Consider the following 24,623-nt stretch of genomic DNA (forward strand, 5'->3'; position numbering starts at 1 on the left):
TTTTTCATGATAACGAGGTAGTATACTGCATATATACAGTAATGATTAATCAAGGGGGAGTGTTATGAAATATGTTTTAAACATGTGATTATTGTATCACTTAATCACTAAGGAAACATCTCCCTTAGACGTACATCTCCCTTAGACATACATCCCCTTTTGTCATACATTCCCATTGGACAATCTTGTAGCACTATAAATAACTTTTTAATAAGTGAAGCAAATAAATATATTGTAACCTCAATTATATTAACTGATATTATAATTAATTAATTTACATCAATTATATAAAACTGATTCATTTTTTATTAGATTATATCAATTTTACTAAATTGATATAAAATATATATTTGCATCATTTAGATAACTGATGTATGTATTGTTTTCTGATAAATTAGATAAACGATACAACACTAATATCAATTATAAATTGATGTTAAATTAAATTATATTATTTTTATAAAAAAACACAAGCTAATTAATTAGAAACAAAATCGATCAATCTAATAATTAGGTTCATCATCGACACAGAATTAGACATAGCTAGCTATTTGTATCTCTCTATCTCTTGGATTTTAAACACAGATTGGATCCTTTTGATCTTATCCTGACCACTTGAGAGCAACCAATATTGTGATTGTTAAAGGAAGCTTGCACGTGAGATTAACCACCCTTATTTTCTGGTCGGCAAGCAACAGCATCTACCTTTTGCATTGAGGAGGCAGAAATGGAGGTAGGTTTTATAAGAAATGTAGGTTTTATAAGAAATCAATGATATAATAATCAATCGATGGACACATTTAATTTCTCCTTTTTAGTGTATTTTAGTGTAGATGAATTCAATCTTTCGGTCTCTTATGATGGTGACGTTATGTAATATACGAAGCACTTTCGAGAAGTGACATGAATGTTATCAAGCCTCTTTTCTCAAGAAATGACATAGTTGAATTACAAATTACCTTGTAGATCTTCGCATTTATAAACTAGATGTCTGTATCGTAACCTACAGCTTTGTATTTGATCAAATGTTTTGTGTCTGCAATATCTGAAATAATTCAAAAGTGAACCAGTTTGGCTTTGACAAAACCTGCAACTTGGTTTTGATTTCGGTAAGGAAATAAAGAAGAATTTAGGTTTGAACCTACAAGTTTCGTATGTTGTTGTTTTTTTTTTTTTGAAACAGAACGTATGTAGCTGTTGTTGTTAATTTACTTATGTTGTTGTTGTTTACGATTGTGATGATACGAACGTGTGTTGCTGTTTGATGATAGGATCGTATGTTACTGTTGTTTTTTTTCTTGAAACAGAACGTATGTAACAGTTGTTGTTGTTGTTGTTAGTTTACTTATGTTGTTGTTGTTTACGATTGTGATGATACGATCGTGTGTTGTTCTTTGATGATAGTATTTGTTGTAGTTCTTTTAATTACTATGATAATACTAATGTTGATAAGCTAGCTCAAGATTTTTAAGAAGTACCATGACTTCGGACTTGGAAGGATAATAGATTTCTTTTGTTCAGAGAGAGATAGTAGATCAAATGAAAAGGCTTAACATAAAAAAAAAACTTGTATCGATCTTTCACGTTGCATATTGTTAAGCAAAGATAGTTTTTAGATTTGGTTTTATGTGAAATTCTCTTGACTAAAAGTGAAATACGTGACTTCTCACTATTGACTTTTTTTTCCTTTACATCTTATGATTATCAAATTATAGTATAGGATTTAATCTTTATTTTTTGAATTTATGGTTTTCAGGTTGCGATGGATAAGTCATGGATATAAAACGACGGTTATCTCAAGATTACATCTCAGGGGATAAAAATTTCTTGGATTTTGCATTTAGTAAATCAACTGCAACTTCGATGAAATGTCCATGTAATCGTTGTTCTCTATCCAAATTTAAGTCAAGAGAAGATATTGAAGGTGATTTGATGTGCTTTGGTTTTTTGAGTTCTTACACAACTTGGGTTCTACATGGAGAGAAAATATCTGTTACAGAAAGTGTAAGAGTGCCTACTGATAATTTTGCTCAAGTTGAATTGGATTCAACTTTGAATCTCTTGGCTGATCTTTTTCCTGGTATTGGTACTAATATGTACGACGGAAGTGCAGCTCGATCGTGTGAGGAACCTATGGACACTGAAGATTTTGATGAGTTGCTTGCTGATTTTACTGAAGAGCTATATAATGGATGCAAAAAATTCACAAAGTTGTCATTTATATTGAAATTGTACCATATCAAATGCATGTGTGGGATAAGTGACAAGGGAATATCTATGGTGCTTGATTTGCTGAAAGAAGCATTTACACATGCCAGGCTGCCAAATTCATTTAATGACATGAAGAAATTTATTCCCAAATTAGGATTGACTTACGAGTCCATTCATGCACTTCCGAATGATTGTATGTTGTTTTGGGAGGCAGATGCAAAAAAAGGAGACTTGTAAAGTTTGTGCAGCTTCTCGTGGAAAAAAAAAAATAATTTCTGCAGAGAGTACGGTATCTGAGTCAGAGAACAGAAAAAACAAAACTCTTTCAAAAGTTTTGCATTATTTTCCTCTAAAGTCGAGATTGGAACGCTTATTCATGTCATCAGAAACCGCTACCCACATGAGATGGCATGCAACACGTATTCATGTCATCAACGCTTATTCACTAACGGTTTAAATCCATTTGGTACAATGAGTAGTAGTTATAGCATATGGCTAGTGATATTATTTCCTTATAATTTGCCACCTTGGATGGCAATGAAGCAGACATTAATGATCCTCTCTATAGTTATCCCTGGAAAACACATGTCTGATAATGATATTGATGTCTATTTGCAGCCACTTATCAAGGAGTTATGGTTTGATGGGGTTAAGACGGTAGATGCTTCCACAAAACAAACATTTGACATGCGAGCAGCCATCATGTGGACAATTAGTTATTTTCCTAGTCTTGGTAATTTGTCGGGTTGGAATATATATACAACATCAGCTTATCCAAGCTGCAATTTTGATGGCACCAGACAACGTTTAATCCATGGAAAAAAATTGTTTTATGGGTCATCGTCGTTTTCTTCTTGAAGATCACGATTTTCGTCAAAATATTACAGATTTTGATGGAAAGATTGAAACCAGATCACCACCAGCCACGCTATCAGGTACTACAACTGTTTATCAATTAGAAAAAGTTAATGTTACTCTTGGTAAGAAGAATGATTTAGTTGGAGTTGGAACAAAGAGAGATCAAAATCATTCTAGAAGATCTAGTACTCAACAGTGGAAGAAAAAGAGTATATTTTTTGAGTTGCCTTATTGGGTATTTATTATGTTGCGGCATAATTTGGATGTCATTCTTATAGAGAAAAGTATATTTGACAATTTAGTCTACACATTATTGGATGACAAAAACAAATCGAAAGATAATCTAAACGCAAGAAAAGATTTTCGTGAGCTTGGTATACATTCTGATTTATGGCCTGATGATGATGGGAAGTATCCTGCAGCGTGTTTTACTCTGAACAATGATGGGAAAGACATTTTTTGAAGTGTCCTAAAAAATGTACAACTCTCTGATGGTTATGCTTATAACTTATCAAGCTGTGTTGATGTTAAAAGTCGAAAGTTAGTAATAATGAGGGATTTATTTTCACGTAAAAATGAGGGATTTATTTTATTTTCACGTGATAATGAGGGATTTATCTTAAAAAGCCATGATTCTCACGTGATAATGAGGGATTTATTTTCAGTCGCTATTCGGATTATACTTCCAATAGTTGTGACATCAGCCATTGTCGAGGTTTATCAATTTTTTAAAGATATATCTGCAAAAGTCCTCGATATTGATGAGCTTGACAAACTATAAGACCATATTGTTGTCACTTTCTGTCATATGGGGATGTTTTTTCCTCCTTTTTCTTAGTAATGGTACATTTAATAGTACATCTCACCAAATAGGCAAAGTTTGGTAGGCCTGTTCCATTTTGTTGGATGTATCCCATCGAGAGGTAATTTTTTTTACAATGTATGTTTGTATTTATATACACAGCTAGCTTGAAAAATACTTATTTAAAATATCTGCAGGACTCTACGACACTTCAAATCAGTGGCGGAGCTAGAAAATCTATTTACCGGGGTCAAAAAAAATTTCAAACCAAAAATACATAAATATAATTAAAAGCATAAATATTTCATTACAATTACATATTTTAAAGATGAACCCGACGCTCACTCATGTCTTGGAATCGTTTTATCACTGATTCGTTTGTAATAGTGTTTAGTACCTGCTTTTCGATAAAACAAACTAGACAATCACTTAAAAATACATCACCAATACGATTACGCAAAGTCGTCTTCACAAAGGTCATTGCAGAGAAACATCTTTCGACGGTTGCAGTCGCAACAGGAACAATCAAAGATAACTTCAGAAGCCGATATACCAAAGGATGTGAAAGATGTTTTCTTGTCTCCACCATCACACGAGCAAGATCACCAAGACTCTTTAAATCTACAAACCTTTCATCTCTTTTCACATTATCAAGATAGATCTCAAGTTGAAGATCAAGAGATTTACGCTCCATAGGGCTAAAATCATCGGGATAAAACTCAGCCAATCTCATGAGTAATGACTTATCAAACTGTCGAAAAGAATCTATCGGACTCAAGGAAGACATGCAAACAAGTAGTTCTGAATTTACCTCATCGAAACGATCATTAAACTCTTGAAGTTGCATATCTAGGACATTGTAGAAACAATCTACCTTATAGTGATGCAAGGTTGTTATGCCGGTTTTTTTCCTTGGTCTTCTTGAGTCAACAAATTCTTCTTCCACTATGACAAATCCAATGTCATTTTTCTCACAAAAAGAACTAACTTCAGCCATAAAAGTACCCCATCCATCATCTCTAAGCTTTTGCAACTGACTTTTAGTGGATTCCACCAAAGAAATAGCATTCAAGATATCTTGATCTTTTCTTTGTAAAGCCTTTGATAAGCTATCAGTGAGACCCAGAACAAACAGCATCAAGTGTAGATAGAAAACAAAATCAAAAGTGTGAAAATACTTGAGAATACCATATGCTTGTTGTCTTTTGGTGGAGTCTGTGCCCTCATCCTGGATATACTCGAGAACTTTAACTACAAAAGAAAACAACTCAACAAGTCGTAACAAAGTCTTGTAATGTGAACCCCAACGAGTATTTCCAGGTCTTTGAAGGGAAATTTCTTGATTCAGCCCAGTTCCAGTCTTAATTTCACCATTGCTAATCCCTTCTTCCACTATTTTTCTGTAGTTTTCCCGTATAAGGTCTTTTCTCTTGCAAGAAGCTCCAACCACATTCATCAAAAAAGAAATCATGTCAAAAAATTCTCCAACTTCAAAATGTTTTTTTCCTACTGCCATGACAACTAGCTGAAGTTGATGAGCAAAACAATGCACATAGTAAGCTGAGCTGCTTTCTTTCAAAATCAATGATCTTAGTCCATTGAATTCTCCTTTCATATTACTAGCTCCATCATACCCTTGACCTCTCACCTGTTTCAAACTCAATCCATATTTCGCAAACAAAGAATCAATAGCATACTTCAAAGATATAGAAGATGTCTCCTTCACGTGAATAATGCCAACAAATCTTTCTTTGACTAACCCATACTTATCAACAAAGCGAAAAACCACTGCCATTTGCTCTTTGTCTGATACATCAGCAGATTCATCTACGAGCAAACCAAAGACATCGTTATCCATTTCTTCAATAATAGATTTAGTAACCTCTTCCGAAAAGCAATGTACAATGTCCTTTTGAATGGGTGGAGATGTCATCTGATTGTTTTTAGGAGCATTATTCAATACAACTTTTCTTACACTCTCATTCTGACCAGCAGTATATTTCAGGAGCTCTAAGAAATTACCTCTATTGACTGACTCATCTGATTCGTCGTGACCACGAAACGGTAATCCTTGATGTAACAAATGTCTAGAAACATCAATGGAAGCATTAAGTCGAATTCGGTAATCATTCTTCACAACATTGCTTTGTTTATGGAGAGAATGTTTGATAGACTGACCTTGTCTCATCAAATACTCACATTTCCTTTTGGCATTATTGTGAAAACTATTCACATCTGAACCCACATGTTGATCCAACCCCTTATTCCAACCACAAAAACCAGTTGATACAAAGCAATCACTCCCACCTTGATTTTGTGCTTGATCTCTGAATAAATAACAACACAAGCAAAAAGCTTTATCTTTCTCCACACTATATTCCAACCAATCGCCATACTTATCAAACCACTTTGGATTAAAACGTCGTAACACTCCTCCAATTGCTGTTTTTTTAAAATTGTGACCACGAGGTTGACAAGGTCCTCTACTCAAATATTTGCGTCGTACTTCATCTCTTTGATTAGGATGATAGCTCAGAATATTTTTTCTCTTCGCCGGATCCCATGGCAAATCATCCAAGTCAATATTAGATAGTGGCGTATCCCTTGTCACAAAGCGATCCATAATTTTTAGCTTTACCTAAACACAAAAATTAAAATCATATATTATAAGAAATTTAAATCAACAAGTAAAATAATTCTAAGCTATGTGTTCTTCGGTGATCTTTAAAAATCAAATAATGTTTAATACACACACATAACATGAAACACACTTTGATTAATGCACTAAGGCACTAACTAACTAACATATACAATACTAGATTTTATAATCACCTAATCGATTCATGGCAGCAGGCCAGCAGTAGAGTAGTAAATTAATCAGTTACGTAATTGGTAAGTGGTGAAAAATGACCAAACTAGCAATTTAGTCACTATAGATTAACAATTAGACTAGTATGATCAATTTATTCAAATAACAAAGTCACTAACGCAACTAGCAATATCATCATGAATTCATGATTTTTCTAATAAATTAACAACGACAAAAAAAAAGCAGTAACAAAACTAAATCACACAATAGGTTATAGGTCAATAGACAATAGCTAAGGAATTTATTTTTAAAATTAGAATCTAGTCTACAGAAAATTATGTTAAATACCTGAAATTTTACTCTTAAAACTCTTGAATTTTGGAACAAAGAAGAAGAAAGCTCATATAGTCACGATCAGTTGAATTGCAAAAAAGAAGAAGAAGCTAAACCGTTTTTGTTTTTAGGTTAATAATAGACAAACAAATTAGATGGACTTAACAATATTATTTTTACTTAAAAGAAAATTTATTGGGCTTAAAGCCCTGTACGTTTTAAAGTTCACAAGGGTCAATTAGCATTGGGCAAAATTTTATATGGGTCAATTATTTTATTTGGTAAGGGTCAAAATTTTTTTTACATATACATTCAATTAGTTTTCAAAATTTCATCAGGGTCAACTGACCCTGGTCCCCCTTCACTGCCTCCGCCTCTGCTTCAAATCATATGTTCTGAATCGTGCTAAGCCTGAAGGTTCTATATGTGAGCAATATTTAGCTGATGAATGTGTAACATTTTGCTCAATGTATATCAATGATATAGAAACACGGTTTACTCGGATGGGCTGTGTTGATGATTGATCTCTAGTGGATACTAGCACAAGAATAAATTCTGAACTTCCACTTATTTTTCCAAACATGGAAGATTTGTTGGAGCGAAACAGGTTTATACTCTTAATCATTTAGAGAGGCTGCAAATACATCGACACATATTGGTCAATTGTCAACTACTAGATCCCTTACGCGAGTAAGTTTCTATCATTCTATAATAGATTATTTTCTTTATGTTTGATTAAAGTCATCTAACATATAAGTTTTACAAATTGTTCTAGGAAGTATAAAAATGAACTGTGGATCTTAATTTGATCTTAATTTTGCAAGATGGTTCAAACAGAAAGTATAGCTAAATGGGTTAGACGAGATAACTGATGATTTATGATGCTTGGCTTTGGGTCCATTTGAAAATGTTCTGAAGTATACAGCTTATATGTCAATGGTTTCAAATTTCGGTCAACGAATAGAGATGTCGACCTGAAAACTCAAAATAATAATGTTTATATTGCTGCTGAGACCATGAGTTATGCCAGCAGAACGGGAATTGTACCACATTATGGAAATCTTCTTGAAGTTATTGAGCTAAACTACTTTGAGGTTTTAAAAGTTGTTTTATTCAAGTGCAAGTGGGCTGACACACGTACGAAAAGAGGATATAAAATGGACGCATATGGTCATCATATGGTAAATTTTTTATGTTTGTTACATGCTAGGGATAATGAGGAAGATGAACAATATATGTTGGCGTCTGAGGTCAAATGGTGTATTATGTGAAAGATCCTTGCGATGTAGAATTGAATATCGCAGTTCATGATCAGCCTAGAGATGTATATGATATGGGTGATCCAAGTGATTCAAAATGACTTGATGCTGAATCTGATCTTGACATCTTCGTTGCTTCTTAGGGAGATGTTTGTAGTGTCCGTACGTATATCTAGTTGCTAGTTTTTTTCCATGCTCAGTTTTATAACTTTTCTCTGTTCTATTTGAGCATTAAACGTTTAGTACAGGTGGATTTCCTCTGTTTTAGCATTATTTATTATTAGCCTTCTGTTTTAGCATTATTTGTTATTTGTTTATATCGTGTTCATGCTCTGTGCTCTTCTCTTTGAAGCTCTTTGTGTTCGCTCTGTTATATGTGTTTGAAATTAGCTTAAAGATTAAGTAATGAGACTGCATTTGCAAAATAAATATTACTTGTTTCGCATAAAGAGAGAACTGCAGGTCACGTTTAATATATTTTGGTTTGCAAAAATAATAGCAAGAGACAAGAAGTCTTGATTCTAACGAGACTACAGGTTTCTCAAACTAAAAGAAAATTGCAGGTTCAAACCAAAATCAAAACCAAGTTGCAGGTTTTGTCAAAACCAAACTGGTTCACTTTTGAATTATTTTGGATATGCAGACATTGAAACCAAAACATTTGATCAAATACAAAGCTGGAGGTTACGATACAGACGTCTATTTTATAAATGCGAAGATTTACAAGGTAATTCGTAATTCAACTACGTCATTTCTTGAGAAAAGAGGCTTAATAATATTCACGTCACTTCTCGGAAGTGCTTCCGTTTTGGTAATTCAACTACGTCATTTCTCTTCTGCGTAGAGACCAAGATGTTGGTCTCAACACAACCTTATTCAATCTAAGGTAGAACCAACGCACTTGCAGCATTCATTTTCGAATCTCCAGTGAGAATTCTAATGATGCAAACCAAACATATTTTCTGAGAAATGCAGGTATTTTTTTTGCATATTATGACGAAATCGAATAGCTTTAGAACCAACTAAAGCAGAGAAAAAATAGAACAACAACTTGAATAATTCAAATGTGGTTCAGTTCCAAAAATTCACCTTATTAACCGAAAAACAACAAACTAACAAGGACACAGTCATGAGAGACATTATTCTACAAAGATACTCTTACAAAATTTCGTACTGTTCACCAAGAAATCAATGAGAGGCACAACACACAAATCTTATGTCTCAAGTGTGTTATTTTTCGTTTAAAATATTATGGCATATAAATTCTAAGCATATCTCTTACGACTTCGTCTTCATTTCTTGAAAAACTCCATTTCTGGACTGAAACTCTTCTCCATCTTCATAAAGATATGTTTCGTTCAAATCAAATATATGTTGAACTTTTTTTGCTTTCTCCATTTCTTGAACAACTACATTTTCAGAGTGGAATGCTTCTCCATCTTCATAAACATACGTTTTGTTTCAAATCAAATCGATGTTGAATTATTTTCTTTTGCTCCAAGACTTGAACAACTTGTAATTCTTCGGCTTTTGTATATTATTCAACTGAATTTTCTCTTCTTCCATTTTATTATATACATGAAAAAACAAATACCGAGATCAAAATAATTTACGTAATTATGGATAATTTTCTTAAAATTTACATATTTTATGAAAGAATAGACCTAGATCACAAAAAACTGGAGAGATATAAAATAATCAGTTAGGATGAAGTAACTTGAGTGTGAAGAATCACGTGAGACAGCTGAGATTGAAAGAACCCATCCCGTTTTTTTTCTTTTAAACATGCAAACCGGATTAACCCAATTAATTCAAACCAGCTAAACCGGCCATAATAATTTAAGTCAATTAAACCAAGCAATCTCATTAAAGTAAACCAACAATATTAACCAGCGTAAGACGTAACCAAAAATCCAATAAAACAATTCCATTAAACCAGCAAGTTCAACCAAACATTATTCCAAAACATGATCATCCTAACATGTTTCTAAATTTCATTCTAACACCCTAAAAAATCCAACAATAATCTAAAACACCAATGAGCGCCTAGATCATCCTCCTCTCCTCGCCATGATTCCACGGATCACACTTTACTTTTAACTGCATCAAAGAAAGAGATGCATTAGTATTTCATAAATACTTAGTGAGGGCGATCCTCCCATCTACGAGCTATACACACAAGCAATGAGATAACACCCACATATATAACATAAACAAACCATCCAGCAAGCTAAACATCCAATAACACTTCCAATTCACCTACAAATTATCACAAAACAAGTCACTCAATCTCAATCGCTTAGATAAGCTCATGGTCATGCACTCACCTTAACAAGGTAATTTGAATAACAAAAACAAACAGGAAAGACTCTCCTCGCGACTGTAACAGCCAAACAACACCCTACAACAATCCACACAAACAAAATCTCTAAAAATCAATTGGACAGAAACAGCAGAAAAACTACAGCCGCAGAAACGAAGCCCTAAAAAATAAACCAACCGTTAACTCCTTAATCCCTTCGGTGGAAAGCAAGAACCAGACGTCCCGAAGATTCCCACTAACTTTGGTGCCGATCAGAGAAACGATGAAACCACGATCGCACTTACAAACTCCGCTGATCCCAGTTCGCAACAGAGAAGAAGCGTCTCACAAAACTGCATATAACGTACGGTGTTTTAATCGGAATTCACTTCTGTAAAAAGGAGAATCAACGTACACGCCTTAAGAACAAACCTACCAAAACGTGACGAGTCTGCTTCTTTTGCCTTATACACTAAAGCAAAGCTAACTCTCTCCTTCTCACAAGTGAACTTCTCTTTCTCTTTTTCTCAAACTCAAAACTCAGAAACAATAGCGACAAAACAAAAAGAGAAGAAGCGTTCTTTATAAAACTAGGGTTTTTGGTTTAATTCTGATTAAACCAGGATTTACCTAAACCAACATTAATTAAACCTTCTTTGATTCAATTAACAAGTCGACCAGTTAGGAAATCAACCGGAGTTAAACCAACTCCTCCCTAATTCTTATACACACTCAAGTCTTCTATTATTTTCCAGAACACGGGTGTTACAGAGATCGAGAGAGAGCTGAGATCGGGAGATAGCTGAAGATTGAGAGAGAGATCTAGCCTTCACAAAAATAATATATGTCGATGTATAGTTCATTTTGTAAATTTTAATCAACTGGTTTTATTTTTTTAAACAAACCTAATATTTCCTTAAATATAGGAAGATTTATTCAACATAAACTAAATTATTTTATTTGACATGAATTTATTACTTTTTCTGTTATTATTCTTTTAGTGGGCATGATCGAGTATTTATTTTTTCAGATAATACCTCTTACTAATATAAATATTTAGTGAAAGAACTATTAAAAAAATTCAGATCCCGCTTAAATTTTTGTCTCCAGCGCCAAATATTTATTTATATATATATTAATCATAAACAATTCATGAGTTTTAGGGTTTTTCAGAAAATCGCTTCCTAAATAAAGTTTTTTAGGAAAAATTTCTAGAGAGCAATCTCAGATACAAGGTAACGTGAACTAGTTTTAACATATAGATTTAGTTTTGTGAATCTTTGAAACTTTCATATCTTGTATTACTAACTAGTTTTTTTTCTGAGTCTAAGATTAATCATGGGTTTTATGGATTTAGAGATGACACAACCATCTTAAGATTTACCACAGTTGGAAATAGATTATAGCAATCCTCTCCCACTTGATTCAGAATGTAAAAGCTTCAAATGGAAAATACAGATCATAGGTAATTATTTTGAGTTAGACTATTGACAATCATTCTTTATTAAAATAATCTTATAATTGTTCTCAAAACTTAAAAATTATCTGTATTTGTGATGAACGTATGTTGTTGTTTCACTTATTTAAACATGATGATGGTGATGATATGAAATGTATTTTGCTTCTGCTTTTTTTTTAAAAAAATTTGAAATAGAACGTATGTAGCTGTTGTTGATGTTGTTATGAACGTTGCTTTGTTTAATTCTTTGAGTCGTTCCTTTGGCTTATATACGTACGTTGCTTTGTTTAATTATGTTGTTGTTTAATTGTGTTGATTTTTAATTAAAGTTGATGTTTTCATATCAACAAGATACTGATGGAAACATAGAAGAAAAAATGTTGTCATCTAAAGATGCCTGGAAATTACAAGAGAGTAAAGTGATAGTCCATTTCGACGAAGATAGCGGTCAACCAATTGGAGATTCTGGAGGCTTACTTGGATCATGGTTAGGTCAGTTAGGTCATGATGCAAATTTGATACTCATTAACTACAGCGACTGGGGTGTGTTAGTTCTTATATAAAAGATTCGGCATGGGATGTAGTTCAGGTAAAATCTAGTTTATATACATCACTATAAGAAAATAAATTGGTTTGAAGATAAGTTTTATGTTTTGTTGTTGCAGTCCAAGTTTAGGATTGATGATCCTATGATTAGAAAAGAATATGTGATGGGTGTACTAGAAAGGCGATGCAAGAATGTCAAACGTTGTCTTTGGAAAGACTAAAAAAAAAAACTTTGAATGAAACTTTGCAGAATCGACCGATTATTATTCCTGAACTTCAGTGGGGTCAATTTGTTCAGATGAGATTCTGTGAGAAGTGGAAGGTATAGCTTATTTGTTATTATTTAAATGTAGTTAGATGTCTTTCAATACAATGCAAGTATTCTTAGTTTAATACGTGAGCTTTCAGAAAATGCAAGAGCGGAATACAAAAAACCAAAAGAACAATACCATGCCTCACTTACGTGGAAGGAAGAGCTTCCCAAGGAGAAGAAATGAGATTGTGAATAATTTATTGAGTCTCGTACAAAACCCGATGGAAGCTTTGTAGGTGAGGAGGCGAAGACACGTGCGGTTAGTTTTTTTAGTAATCAGTATTGAGTGTTTATCACTATAGTTAATTATGTTTGATCTTTATAACTTTTTGAGGAAGCACTTACAACGCTATTATTTCAAAATCCACAAGTCACCACCAATGTTACAGCTAGTATATATGATGAATATGTGTTTGGTCCAGACCAGGACGAGTACATTGTGTTGATCGCGGACCCACACCTTCAAAATTAGGGAGAATTTAATAGTACATCGATTAAGAATTTAGTAGTACATCGATTAAGAATCAACTTCAGAAACTCGTGGAGAATCTAATAGTACATCGATTAAGAATCAACTTCAGATACTCGTTAAGAATTTATGAACAAACCGATTATTTTTGTCCAAACGGGAGTTCGTTTAGGTAGTAAATTTCAAGGAACTTTGAATTATTTGTTTTAAATTAAGTTAATTTTTTTTATAACTATGACACATGACAGGTGAATTAGCAAAATTTGTACATGTGACATATGACTCAGCAAAATCTGCCTACATGACATCTAACTCATCGTAGTTGACCAACATAATCCCGGTCAATGTTGATTTTTGCACAAATTTAATAGTTTATGTTGTTTATTCGAAAAATATGAGTTATTGGCACTCAGACCCACTTTGTGGGAAAATGTTTGCAAGCACACCCACTTTGTGGAGATGGTGTACTTTTAGTCATGTTAAGTTTAGTTTGCGAAATAATGTTGACTATTATACCCTTGATTGTTTATCTGGAGAACAAACAGACGAGTTACGTATAAAACATGAGCCATAGGATGATAATTGGATGAGGAGATCTTGTCTGAAATTAAATCCTGGTTTAAGCGAGACTAAAAGCTAGAATTTTTTTTTGTTTGTAATGGATTTTTCTTTCATTCTCTCTTTCTTTCTCTTCCCTTTTTCCTTTAATTTTTGTTATTATCATTTTGGGTGGGTATTATAAAAAATAAGATATTTCTTTATATATAATAGGTTATAATTATATTTTCTTTATATTTTAAGATGCATATTGATATATTTTAGATGAATTATTATCTTATATACTATCCATCTGTAGTTGAACATTTGTTCATTGATAAGTGGATGCTCAATTACAATATTGTTAATGGATATTTAGTTGTGATTAGTCACATAAAAAGCATATGAAAACCTATTTCATCAAAGAAATTATGGTTTGATAAATAACTATCAAATAAACAAATATTCATGGTTTATAACTTAATAAGTTTTATACTTTTTGACATGTGTTTACTGAACACAACTACATGCTTTCTTTAAAGAGCAGTTTGTATCCATAATAATATGTTCATTTATAGTTGATTACGAACATATTAGTTATAAAAAAGTTGATTCATTAAAAAAAATCCACGAGTACTTGAAAAAAAAATCAAATAAAGTTTATTAAAACTTAACCAAATGGATAACTCTTTATGGATGCAATCGTAATCTCTTCCAGCTTTCCACAGAAATGGTAATCTCTTATAGTTTAGCCAAATCCAGTTCTTGTTTTTTTAATGTGTTCTTCTTACATTAAAAACCTAAAACATCTTCACTTTCTTATATATATGTCTATGTGATATAACAACCACAACAAACAAACACAACAATGGAACAAATTTCTCATCAATGACAACCACCACTGCCGCGAGGACAAGTATCTGGCCCGCAGCGTAGGACGACAAAGCTAATTCTCAGAAGCGGCGAACGAGTGTTCCGCTTGGATTATCAATGATTCCGGTTTACTCCTAGAATCGCGGAATCCCGAAGTGTACATCTTTCTAGATTCAAAGATGGTAACAAAAAATTTAAACTGTAATTGATGTTGGGTCAAAGAGGATTCGACAAAGTTTATACGGATGATGGGTAGAAGAAATGAAAAAAAGAAATGAAAAAGGAAAAAACAAAAAATAAAGGGACACAATTGCTTTTTGAGGTTTCGTGGGATGTGGAGCTCTCAAAAAGAAAAAAAAATATATTTTGTAGGATGTAGACCTGTCAAATGGAGTTAAAATATTTTATTATTTTTAGGAGAATAGAAGGATAAAAGTTAGTAAGTAAACACAAATAAGAAAGAAAAAGGAGGAAGCGAAAAAAGAGAGTAAAAAGATTAAAAGTTGAGAACCAAGTTAGTTAGTTAGAGGGACTATATTGACATTTCATGAGACAGAAGTATACCAATAGTTGTAAGTGGGTGTATGTGTGATAAGAAGTTGACAAAGTAGGTGTATGCGCAAATAATTCAAAAAATATTTAGTTTAGATTGAAATTCACACGTTCAAATCCACCAAATACTTGGAAATTCAACCGGTGAACATGTAATTTTATAACAATAATTAATAAGTCACAATTTTGTAATATAAATTGATTATGTAAAACTAATAAACTAAATTAAATATTTAGGCAAATGTATATGCAGCAGCTATTGCTAACATACCTAATCCTGCATTTGTAAACATATCAAATGTAGCTAATCCTCAGGTAAATGTTATTTACATATTAATTTATATATACCAATTATTTAGATGATAAACTAATCTGTTTTTATTTTATTTTATTTTTCTTAGGAAAAGGATGTTAGTCTTGATGGAAGCTAGTGATCAATGTCAACTTCTTTGCAACTTTGGTTTATTTTTATTCTATGCTTTGCAAAACTTATTAAGATGATTGTGGTTTATTTTTTATTTTATGCATTTGCAAACTTATTAGGATGATTTATGTAATTTGCTTTCCAGTACATTAATTAGTAATTTTAGTATCTTTATTATTTAATTAATTATTTCAAATTTAATTAATTTCGAAATTTTAATATTTTTGAATAAAAATATATAAAAACGTTTCATATTACTAGCAATTGACAAATTATGTAAATATAATTATTTTAATCATTTTCTATAAGTGATACAATTTTAAGAATAAATTTTTAAACCTAACGTAATTACACAATAATTATATTTTAAATCAGATATTTGAACTGATACAAATATATAATCAATTATTGTAAATGATACAACTATTAAAATCATGGGGGGTTTGCACAACTAACCTTTTTATGATACCCTTTTCAAGCACGTTCTCTAGGTGTCCATTTTCAAAAATACTCTCTTCAATGTACAAAATGACTAAATTACCCTCCTTTAGTATAACTCATAATAATGAAGAAAAGAATATTCTTTCCAACAAAAGAATATTCTTTCCGAAATATTTCCCGCCAAAAATTTCCGACAAAAAATTTCCCGCCAAAAAAATTTCCCACCGAAAAATATCCGACAAAAATTTTTCCGCCAATTTTTTCCGCAATTCCTTAGAAAACCTTGTAAATATTTTTAAAACCCTTAAAAAATCCTTTAAAAACCCTTGTAAATCTTTTAAAATCCTTGTAAATCCTTTTAAAACCATTTTCAAATCCTTGTATGCCTTTAAAAACACTTGTAAATCCTTTTAAAAACACTTGTAAATCCTTTTTAAAAACCTGTAAAAATCCTTGTAAATTTTCAAAATCGTTTAAAAATCCTTGTAAATCCTTTTAAAACTGTTATAAACTTATAAAAACTTTTAAAAACCATTGTAAATCATTCAAAAACCATTCAAAAACCTTTGTAAGCTTCTAAAATCCTTTAAAACCATTACAAATCTTTTAAGAACCATTTAAAAACTCTTGTAAATCCCTTTAAAAACCCTAGTAAACCCTTTAAAAGACCTTTTAAACCCTGTAAAAAAAGTTGGCAGGAAATGTTTTGGCGGGAAAATTTTTAGCGGGAAATTTTTGTCGAGAAATTTTTTGGCGGGAAAGATTTTGGCGGAAAAATTTTGGGGGATATTTTTTTCAAATAGGGGTAAAATGAAAATGAAAAAGGGTAGTTTTGCAAAAAGGTTTCATAAAAAGGTTATTAGTAAGAATTTCTCTAAAATCATTTATCTAGATACTAATTTTAACATCAGTTATTTATAAATTATATATATATATATAACTGACATCGATTATTATAACCGATACAAATAATAACATCACTTTTACAAATTGATATAAACCATAGTATTATTTGTTGGTAATTGACACATTATTGATTTCAATTATAAAAACCGTTACAAAAAAAAATATTTTTATCAGTTGATAATTAACCGATGTTAATTATTTGCATCAACAATATTAGTATCGATTATATATGTGATGTAAAATGCTTTTGTATCACTTATAAGTAATGCAAACACTTAAAATAAATGATACAATACACTTGTTTTTTGTGTAGTGACATGTGTAAATTTAAGATATACTATATTTTAAAATTAAATTTATAAACCTATCATAAAACCATTCTGCATATGTAATACATATAAAATATTACCTTATATATAAAACTTGGTTTTTATATTTACTAACTTACGTGATAGTTATATATGTCAAGTAAAACTTTAGATGTCGGAATGTGACACGTCTATTTTTTTAAATAAATAAAAATAGAAAATCACAAAAAATAAATATATATTCAGAATTTTGTACTTGTAATTAAATTATGGATCAATTACAAAGTAACACACTTTAACCAAAACTATGAGTAGAGTAGCACACTTCTCGTAAGTGGTGTACTTTTGTTTGGTATTTAATAGTGTGCAATAAAAAAGTGGAAATTAAGGGGACAAATTTACCTGCATAAAGAAAAGGACGTAGGAAACGGGTTGTTGGGATTATAGATGTAGTTCCGTTAATATAGTTTTGTTTCGGTTGAATAGTTACATATCAAGATTTGAACTTTAATAGAAGTCGTCCGATCTTGAAAAAGGTAAAAATTATCGTTTTTGTGGCTGTGTTTATCAGGAAAGCTGAAAGGTTTTAGGTGATTGTTAACAAGATCTGATTTTGGGGGAGAAGCTTAATATCTAGTTTACTGGGAAGTAAAAAAAAAAAATTTGCTTTCGAAACATATAAATTGTGGATAAGCATAGGAGTGCATAGATGGACGAAGATGTGAGTAAATCCATTGTATGTTTTGTTTTTGTTTTTGTTTTTATCATTGTGTTCGTTGTCTATGTTGATAATAGAATACGTTTTTTCCAACATGAATTTTTGGATGATTATACAGTGGTGATTGGTATTGTTCTGATGCAAGATTGGAATCACTCCAACTTTAGATCACTTGATAATCAAGAGATTCCAAGCTTAGCTTGCGGAAGGTGGAATTCACGAGCTGGCCAGAAGCGCTCTCTCGTGAATCAAGGGGTGGTACAGGGGATAGTTCAGGTGATTGACTCGCTCAATCAATAGGATAATCGACTCACTCGATCAATGGACGAATAAAGGATGTTGAATCACTCAACAAACTTAATCCGCAGATTCCTATAGACTTAAGAGACTCACTCACTTAAGACTAATGAATAACAATGACAAAGACTTTTTGACAAAAAGAAACTTTGCTATTACTTTTAAATGATCAGGGTGTTTTTACAATGTGACTAATGATCAGCTTATATAGGGCTGAGTACAACATTCTAAAATCTAAACAATCAAATAAGATATGTGATCGAAAACTAGCCGTTGGAGTCTTTATGCTGGAATCCTTGGCCAAAGAGGGGAGATATGATTGGGCTTATATCTGGAAAGATCCTTAAACACGCACACAAACAAAGAAGGAAGGAGCTGTTGTGTGTTGATGCCAAACGGGTCCAAATAAGGTAAGTAGAGCTCAGACTTGATCCTCCTGATCAAGTGTGGTGTGGTGCATCCTAGAGGGTGTAGTGAAGCTTCTAAATGATATGGAAACTCTCCAGGTCACCATGAGAATATTTGGAATGATCTATTTAAGGAAACATCCATTTTAAGCTCCATAAAGATCATGTGAGATGAGGTGCACCAACTCTTGTGTGATATGGGCCTTGAATGGTGTAAAGTGTCTTCTAGGCTGCAGTTCAAATGTCCATACACACCATTACGTGGTACAAGAAAAACTTCTTTGAATAACTTCATCTGGTCTTGTACTACTTCAGGTTCGTCAATGCGTACTTCAGGTCCGTCCGGATGTACTTCAGCTCGTACGTCAGGATGTACCATCGTCGAATCAGTTGCTTGGTAAATGATTCCTCCTGAACCATTGGTCTTCTTAGGGTTAATTTGCTGGTGAATAATTAACCCTAGGCCTTGAGCTTGTTCAGCACTCCATATAGGCAAGCATTCTCCAAAATGCTCCATGTGAATCGGTTTGGTGTGTGGGCTGGTTTGCTCCCGGTTTATTATGGTTTCGATGTCCGCATCATACCCTCTCTCTTGAAAAAGTTTCGACCTCGAAACTGTACAATCTGCACCAAGAGAGAGCAAGTTATCCTTCATTCGATTTTGAGAGTTTATGGTCTTACCTTGGTATTGTTGTGACTTGGTTATGCGTAGTGCATCAGGTGGTTCTTCTGCCAGCAAGATATTGTTGAAGTCAACATCTTCTTCTTCTTTAGCGGCTGAGAAACACGATCAAAGCTTTGAATATGGGTGCATGTTATCACGCCTTGCTAGTTTCTCCGTTTTCTCCAAATTTAAACTCCTTTTGGATGTAGTTTCTTGATGGCCATTGTATGCTTCTATGGTTCCTGTATCTTTCTAGAGACTTGGCAATAAAATCAAGTGCATTATACGTGAAGTTGAATTATTAAAAACAGAAAAGATAAAGCAACGATGAATGGTGGAATTATTCCAATATCGAATAAGGTTATAAGTTCCACTTACTAATAGTTCTAATGGTTGCTTCTCAATGCTCATAATTCTTTCAACTTCTTTATCCTTGTGCTCTATATTCTGACCTGAATCAACATTCTTTGACAAGAGCAAGTGTATCATACAAGAACTGGAATTTTCTAAACTTGTTGTAGCTAGACTAGCATTCGGTTAAAACTCTATAGTTTTTAACCTTCCTACTTTTCTAGTTGAACAATTTGCAGTAAAATGTCCTCTCTTATGACACCTATAACATATAACTTCTTTTAACTTACAAAGATTAGAAGACTTACCTTGAGTTCCTTTGCCTTGTGAGTCACGCAATGAGTTTGCATTCGGGATTGTAGCAATAATTCGAGGGTTTGAATTTGTCTCATCTTTCCTTGTATTAGCTGCTGACTTAGACTCACTCTTCTCCTTTAGAGTAGTTGTAGTTGTCATCTTTGGCTTGGGGATTAAAGCTCTCTTAGGTGTAGACTTCGGAGTTGCTAGGATCCATCTTCTTGGCTCGGGATTAGTGTAGATGCGTAAATTGTATTGACGCATGTCGCTTTCATCTTCCATGAAATCTTTATACAAAAGTTGCTTCATTTCTTCCCAAGAAGCTTCTGGTTCATCATATTCAAGACGAATGTATGCATCTTGTTCCCAACGCCTAAACGCATCCTCGGTTAAAGTATCCTCCGCATAAACCGTCTTCTCCTCCTCTGGAATTTGATTAGATGATAACCAATTTTCCATGTCTTGTTGCCAACGCAAATATGCTTCTGGACCTTGGTGATGGCCTGCAAAATTAATGTAAAGGGACTCATCTCTTACAACCTTGCTTACTTCTTCATCTTCTTTGACAAACTCTCCTTCTGAATCATCTCTTCCAGCCTCACTTACGGCTTCATGCTCTTCATCAAAATCTTCTTCAAGTTCTGAATTATAACCAAGACTTGCTTCATATTGTTCTAAACTGAATTGAGATTCAATTTCTCCTCGGTAATCTTCCTCATGGTCGGAGTAAGGTATCTCACACCATGGTCTCTCTTCTTCCTCATGATGTAGGTCTTCTTTTTCTTGATTGAACTGAGAATCAGTCTCCTCACAACATGACTCCTCTTCATTGCTGATTTGAGTAACATCATCTCCACGCCATGTATCATCTCCATGGATTTTTTCAGCTTCACTCGCTTGATCGTACTCTTCGTTGTACCAATCTTGGTGGCCAGTGGCCTCTAGGGAATGATCTGGTGGCTCCGTTTCACTCTCAAACTCAGAATTAGAGCATTCATCTCCAGGCCATGGTGGTGCATCGTAGTTAGCTTCTTCATCAAACCAATTATGGCTTAGTTCGTCGTGTTCGAATCCAATGAGACTAGACTCATATTGACTTGCTTCTTCTTCTGAATAATCTTCCATGCCTACAATCCTTCAATATTCTCTTGCACAAAGCAAAAGAAAGAGAAAAAGATTAAGAACGTATCAAACAAAGATAAAACAAGAAAGGAAATAACAAATAAATGGTTAAAAGAAATATGGATTTTTTTTTCTTCAAATAAATTCGAAAATTTCAAATAGCAAAATCGAAAAAACAATTTTATTTTTATTTTCTGATTTTATAAAAATAAAATTACGAAAATTAATTTAAAAATAAAAGAGATATGATTTTTATGGCTTTTTCTATTAATAAATCAAAAATAAATAATAAACTAAGGCAAATATTTTTGTTTTTTGGTTTTTTGAAACAAGGTACTGAAGCGAATCTATAAGAATAAAGCAAGAAACAAAATTTTTAGTTTTTTTTATATAATAAAAATAATTAACAGAAAAAGCAAAATAAAAAGAAATATAGGTTGAAAAGAAACAACCTTGGGAATAGGAGCTTTTGAAGCTCTGATACCAGATGATGCAAGATTGGAATCACTCCAACTTTAGATCACTTGATAATCAAGAGATTCCAAGCTTAGCTTGCGGAAGGTGGAATTTACGAGCTGGCCAGAAGCACTCTCTCGTGAATCAAGGGGTGGTACAGGGGATAGTTCAGGTGATTGACTCGCTCAATCAATGGGATAATCGACTCACTCGATCAATGGACGAATAAAGGATGTTGAATCACTCAACCAACTTAATCCGCAGATTCCAATAGACTTAAGAGACTCACTCACTTAAGACTAATGAATAACAATGACAAAGACTTGAACTTTGACAAAAAGAAACTTTGTTATTACTTTTAAATGATCAAGGGTGTTTTTACAATGTGACTAATGATCAGCTTATATAGGGCTGAGTACAACATTCTAAAATCTAAACAAACAAATAAGATATGTGATCGAAAACTAGCCGTTGGAGACTTTATGGTGGAATCCTTGGCTAAAGAGGGGAGATATGATTGGGCTTATATCTGGACGGTTTTGGGGGATATGTTGAGTGTCTTGGGAGCTTCTTGATGTTAGAAAGATCCTTAAACACGCACACAAACAAAGAAGGAAAGAGCCATTGTGTGTTGATGCCAAACGGGTCCAAATAAGGTAAGTAGAGCTCAGACTTGATCCTCCTGATCAAGTGTGGTGTGGTGCATTCTAGAGGGTGTAGTGAAGCTTCTAAATGATATGGAAACTCTCCAGGTCGCCATGGGAATATTTGGAATGAACCATTTAAGGAAACATCCATTTTAAGCTCCATAAAGATCATGTGAGATGACGTGCACCAACTCTTGTGTGATATGAGCCTATAGGCTCCAGTTCAAATGTCCATACACACCATTACGTGGTACAAGAAAAACTTCTTTGAATAATTTCATCTGGTCTTGTACTACTTCAGGTTCGTCAACGAGTACTTCAGGTCCGTCCGGGAGTACTTCAACTCGTACGTCAGGATGTACCATCGTCGAATCAGTTGTTTGGTAAATGATTCCTCCTCAACCATTGGTCTTCTTAGGGTTAATTTGCTGGTGAATAATTAACCCCAGGCCTTGAGCTTCTTCAGCACTCCATATAGGAAAGCATTCTCCAAAATGCTCCATGTGAATCGGTTTGGTGTGTGGGATGGTTTGCTCCAAGTTGATTCTGGTTTCGATGTCCGCATCATGTTCTGCCGAAGGGAAGTGGGAATTTGAAGTAGATCAACATAAAAGCATTACGTGTGGTTCCTATTGGGACATGGTTGGAAGATTTCACGACATCTGTCATGCTGGAATTTGAAGTGAGTAATGAGAAGGCGTTTCTAAGCTATTTTCCTCTTGAACATATGATGTTCTCTATAGGCATAAGAACCCCCCCCCCCTCCGTCATGGTTACTAGTCACGTTAGGTTAGGGTATTATAAGAGATACATTCGGTCCAACAGAGGACTTAACATGTTTGTTAGGTTCGGTGATCGTCGTAAAAGAGTTGTTGATGACCTACCAAGAGCGGGAGTGTTTATTGGTGGTGGTAGCTCTAGTTCTGGAATCACAAAAAAAAACGAATTTGTTGCCATTATGAATGGGGTGTTAGTGAGACAAGAGATTCTAAAGGTGTTGGGGTTGTGGGAGATATCTTAACAGCTGGATCCAAAACACAAGTGGAAGTACATGACACACCAGTTGACGATGGAAGAGTTGGAGAAGGTGAAGGCCAAAATCAATTTGGATGGTTTTTGAGGTGGTTGTACTCAAGAAAAACTTAAGCTTCATTACCATCTCCAAACTCAATAACCGTTTCTTTTGTTAGAGGCCATCAAGCATGATCTTGATCTTGACAAAAGAGGGAGAAATATCCATTTCCATGACTTCTCCTATCTCATCACCAATACTTAGAAGCATTTCAGTCTTCCAGTAGTGTTTTGCTAAGCTTTGGACTTCAACCTAGAAATATATCATTGAGGGGAAGTTTTTAGAGACGATTGGTTCCCATTTTTGCAGGATAACCATCCACTAATCAAAGTGGAGGGGTCTGTTGTCAAGCACTAGTTGGAGGTCTTCTTCAAATCAAATACGAATTGGAAGATTCCATGACGAAGATATGCTCCATAGGTTTTACCTTTGAGATTCCAGCGGTTTGCAAGGAAGGGGAACGAAGCCCAAAGTCTCTGGCTTGCAGGGTAAGTGAGCTGGCCAATGAGGGTTAAAGAGTTCTCTGAATCCTCTGTCAACGGCTTTACCTTGAAGGTGGGATGGTATACGATTATCCATTATAAGAGTAGGGGGAAAAGTTTTATAATCAACACAATCCAGGGTTTTGGGGGCATACATGATGAGGAGGTTAGAGACTTCACAAAAAACACAGGTGCTAACACGGGATGAGACAAGCCAGCTGTAGAAAACATCTTAAAGGTCAGTTAAGAGGAAGGGATGAGCTTAACTTTAGTAGGGGAGAATGCTTGAGAGATTGAAGATGATAGCAGGGAAGGGGAGGGGACACAACGACTGATGGGGAAAAGCATTTCACTGGTTTGAGACTGCTGGATATTACCTTTTTGGCTATGTGGTTTGGTGAGATCTGGTTAAAAGCCTCGCTCCATTCTGCTTTTAGCTGCACCGGGAAGAGTACCTGGGAGAGAAACTTACCTCATATGGATACCTTTTTCTCCTCTCTTAATTAGTTGTAGAATAGGAGTAGAGTTTAGATTACACAATTTATACAAGGGGCGTGTTCGTTTGGTCGCCGCAGGTACGTGCAGCTGCGGCGGCGGCAAAAATTGTTGTTCGTTTGGTCGCCGCAGGTTGCCGCAGCGGCGAACGCAACGTTCTGCGATTAAAAACGTTGCGTTTGCCGCAACCGCTACCACTGCCGCAACCGCCGG

The 24,623-nt window shown here is 33.8% G+C and overlaps 1 protein-coding gene and 1 pseudogene across 1 annotated transcript; one reads left to right on the plus strand and one right to left on the minus strand.

The window, feature by feature from the left end:
• Positions 1-4,212: 4,212 nt before the first annotated feature.
• LOC17876557 (zinc finger MYM-type protein 1) lies at positions 4,213-6,494 on the minus strand. The gene is made up of 4 exons (XM_023777567.1): positions 6,050-6,494; positions 5,441-5,941; positions 4,328-5,380; positions 4,213-4,268 (listed from the first exon to the last, which is right to left on the minus strand). The coding sequence occupies exons 1-4, from the start codon at positions 6,492-6,494 to the stop codon at positions 4,213-4,215; spliced, it is 2,055 nt and encodes a 684-aa protein (XP_023633335.1).
• Positions 6,495-8,268: 1,774 nt separating this feature from the next.
• Positions 8,269-13,375, plus strand: LOC111828969 (annotated as a pseudogene).
• Positions 13,376-24,623: the final 11,248 nt, after the last annotated feature.

The sequence above is a fragment of the Capsella rubella genome, unplaced genomic scaffold (assembly GCF_000375325.1).
Source record: "Capsella rubella cultivar Monte Gargano unplaced genomic scaffold, Caprub1_0 scaffold_8, whole genome shotgun sequence".
Taxonomy (NCBI): domain Eukaryota; kingdom Viridiplantae; phylum Streptophyta; class Magnoliopsida; order Brassicales; family Brassicaceae; genus Capsella; species Capsella rubella.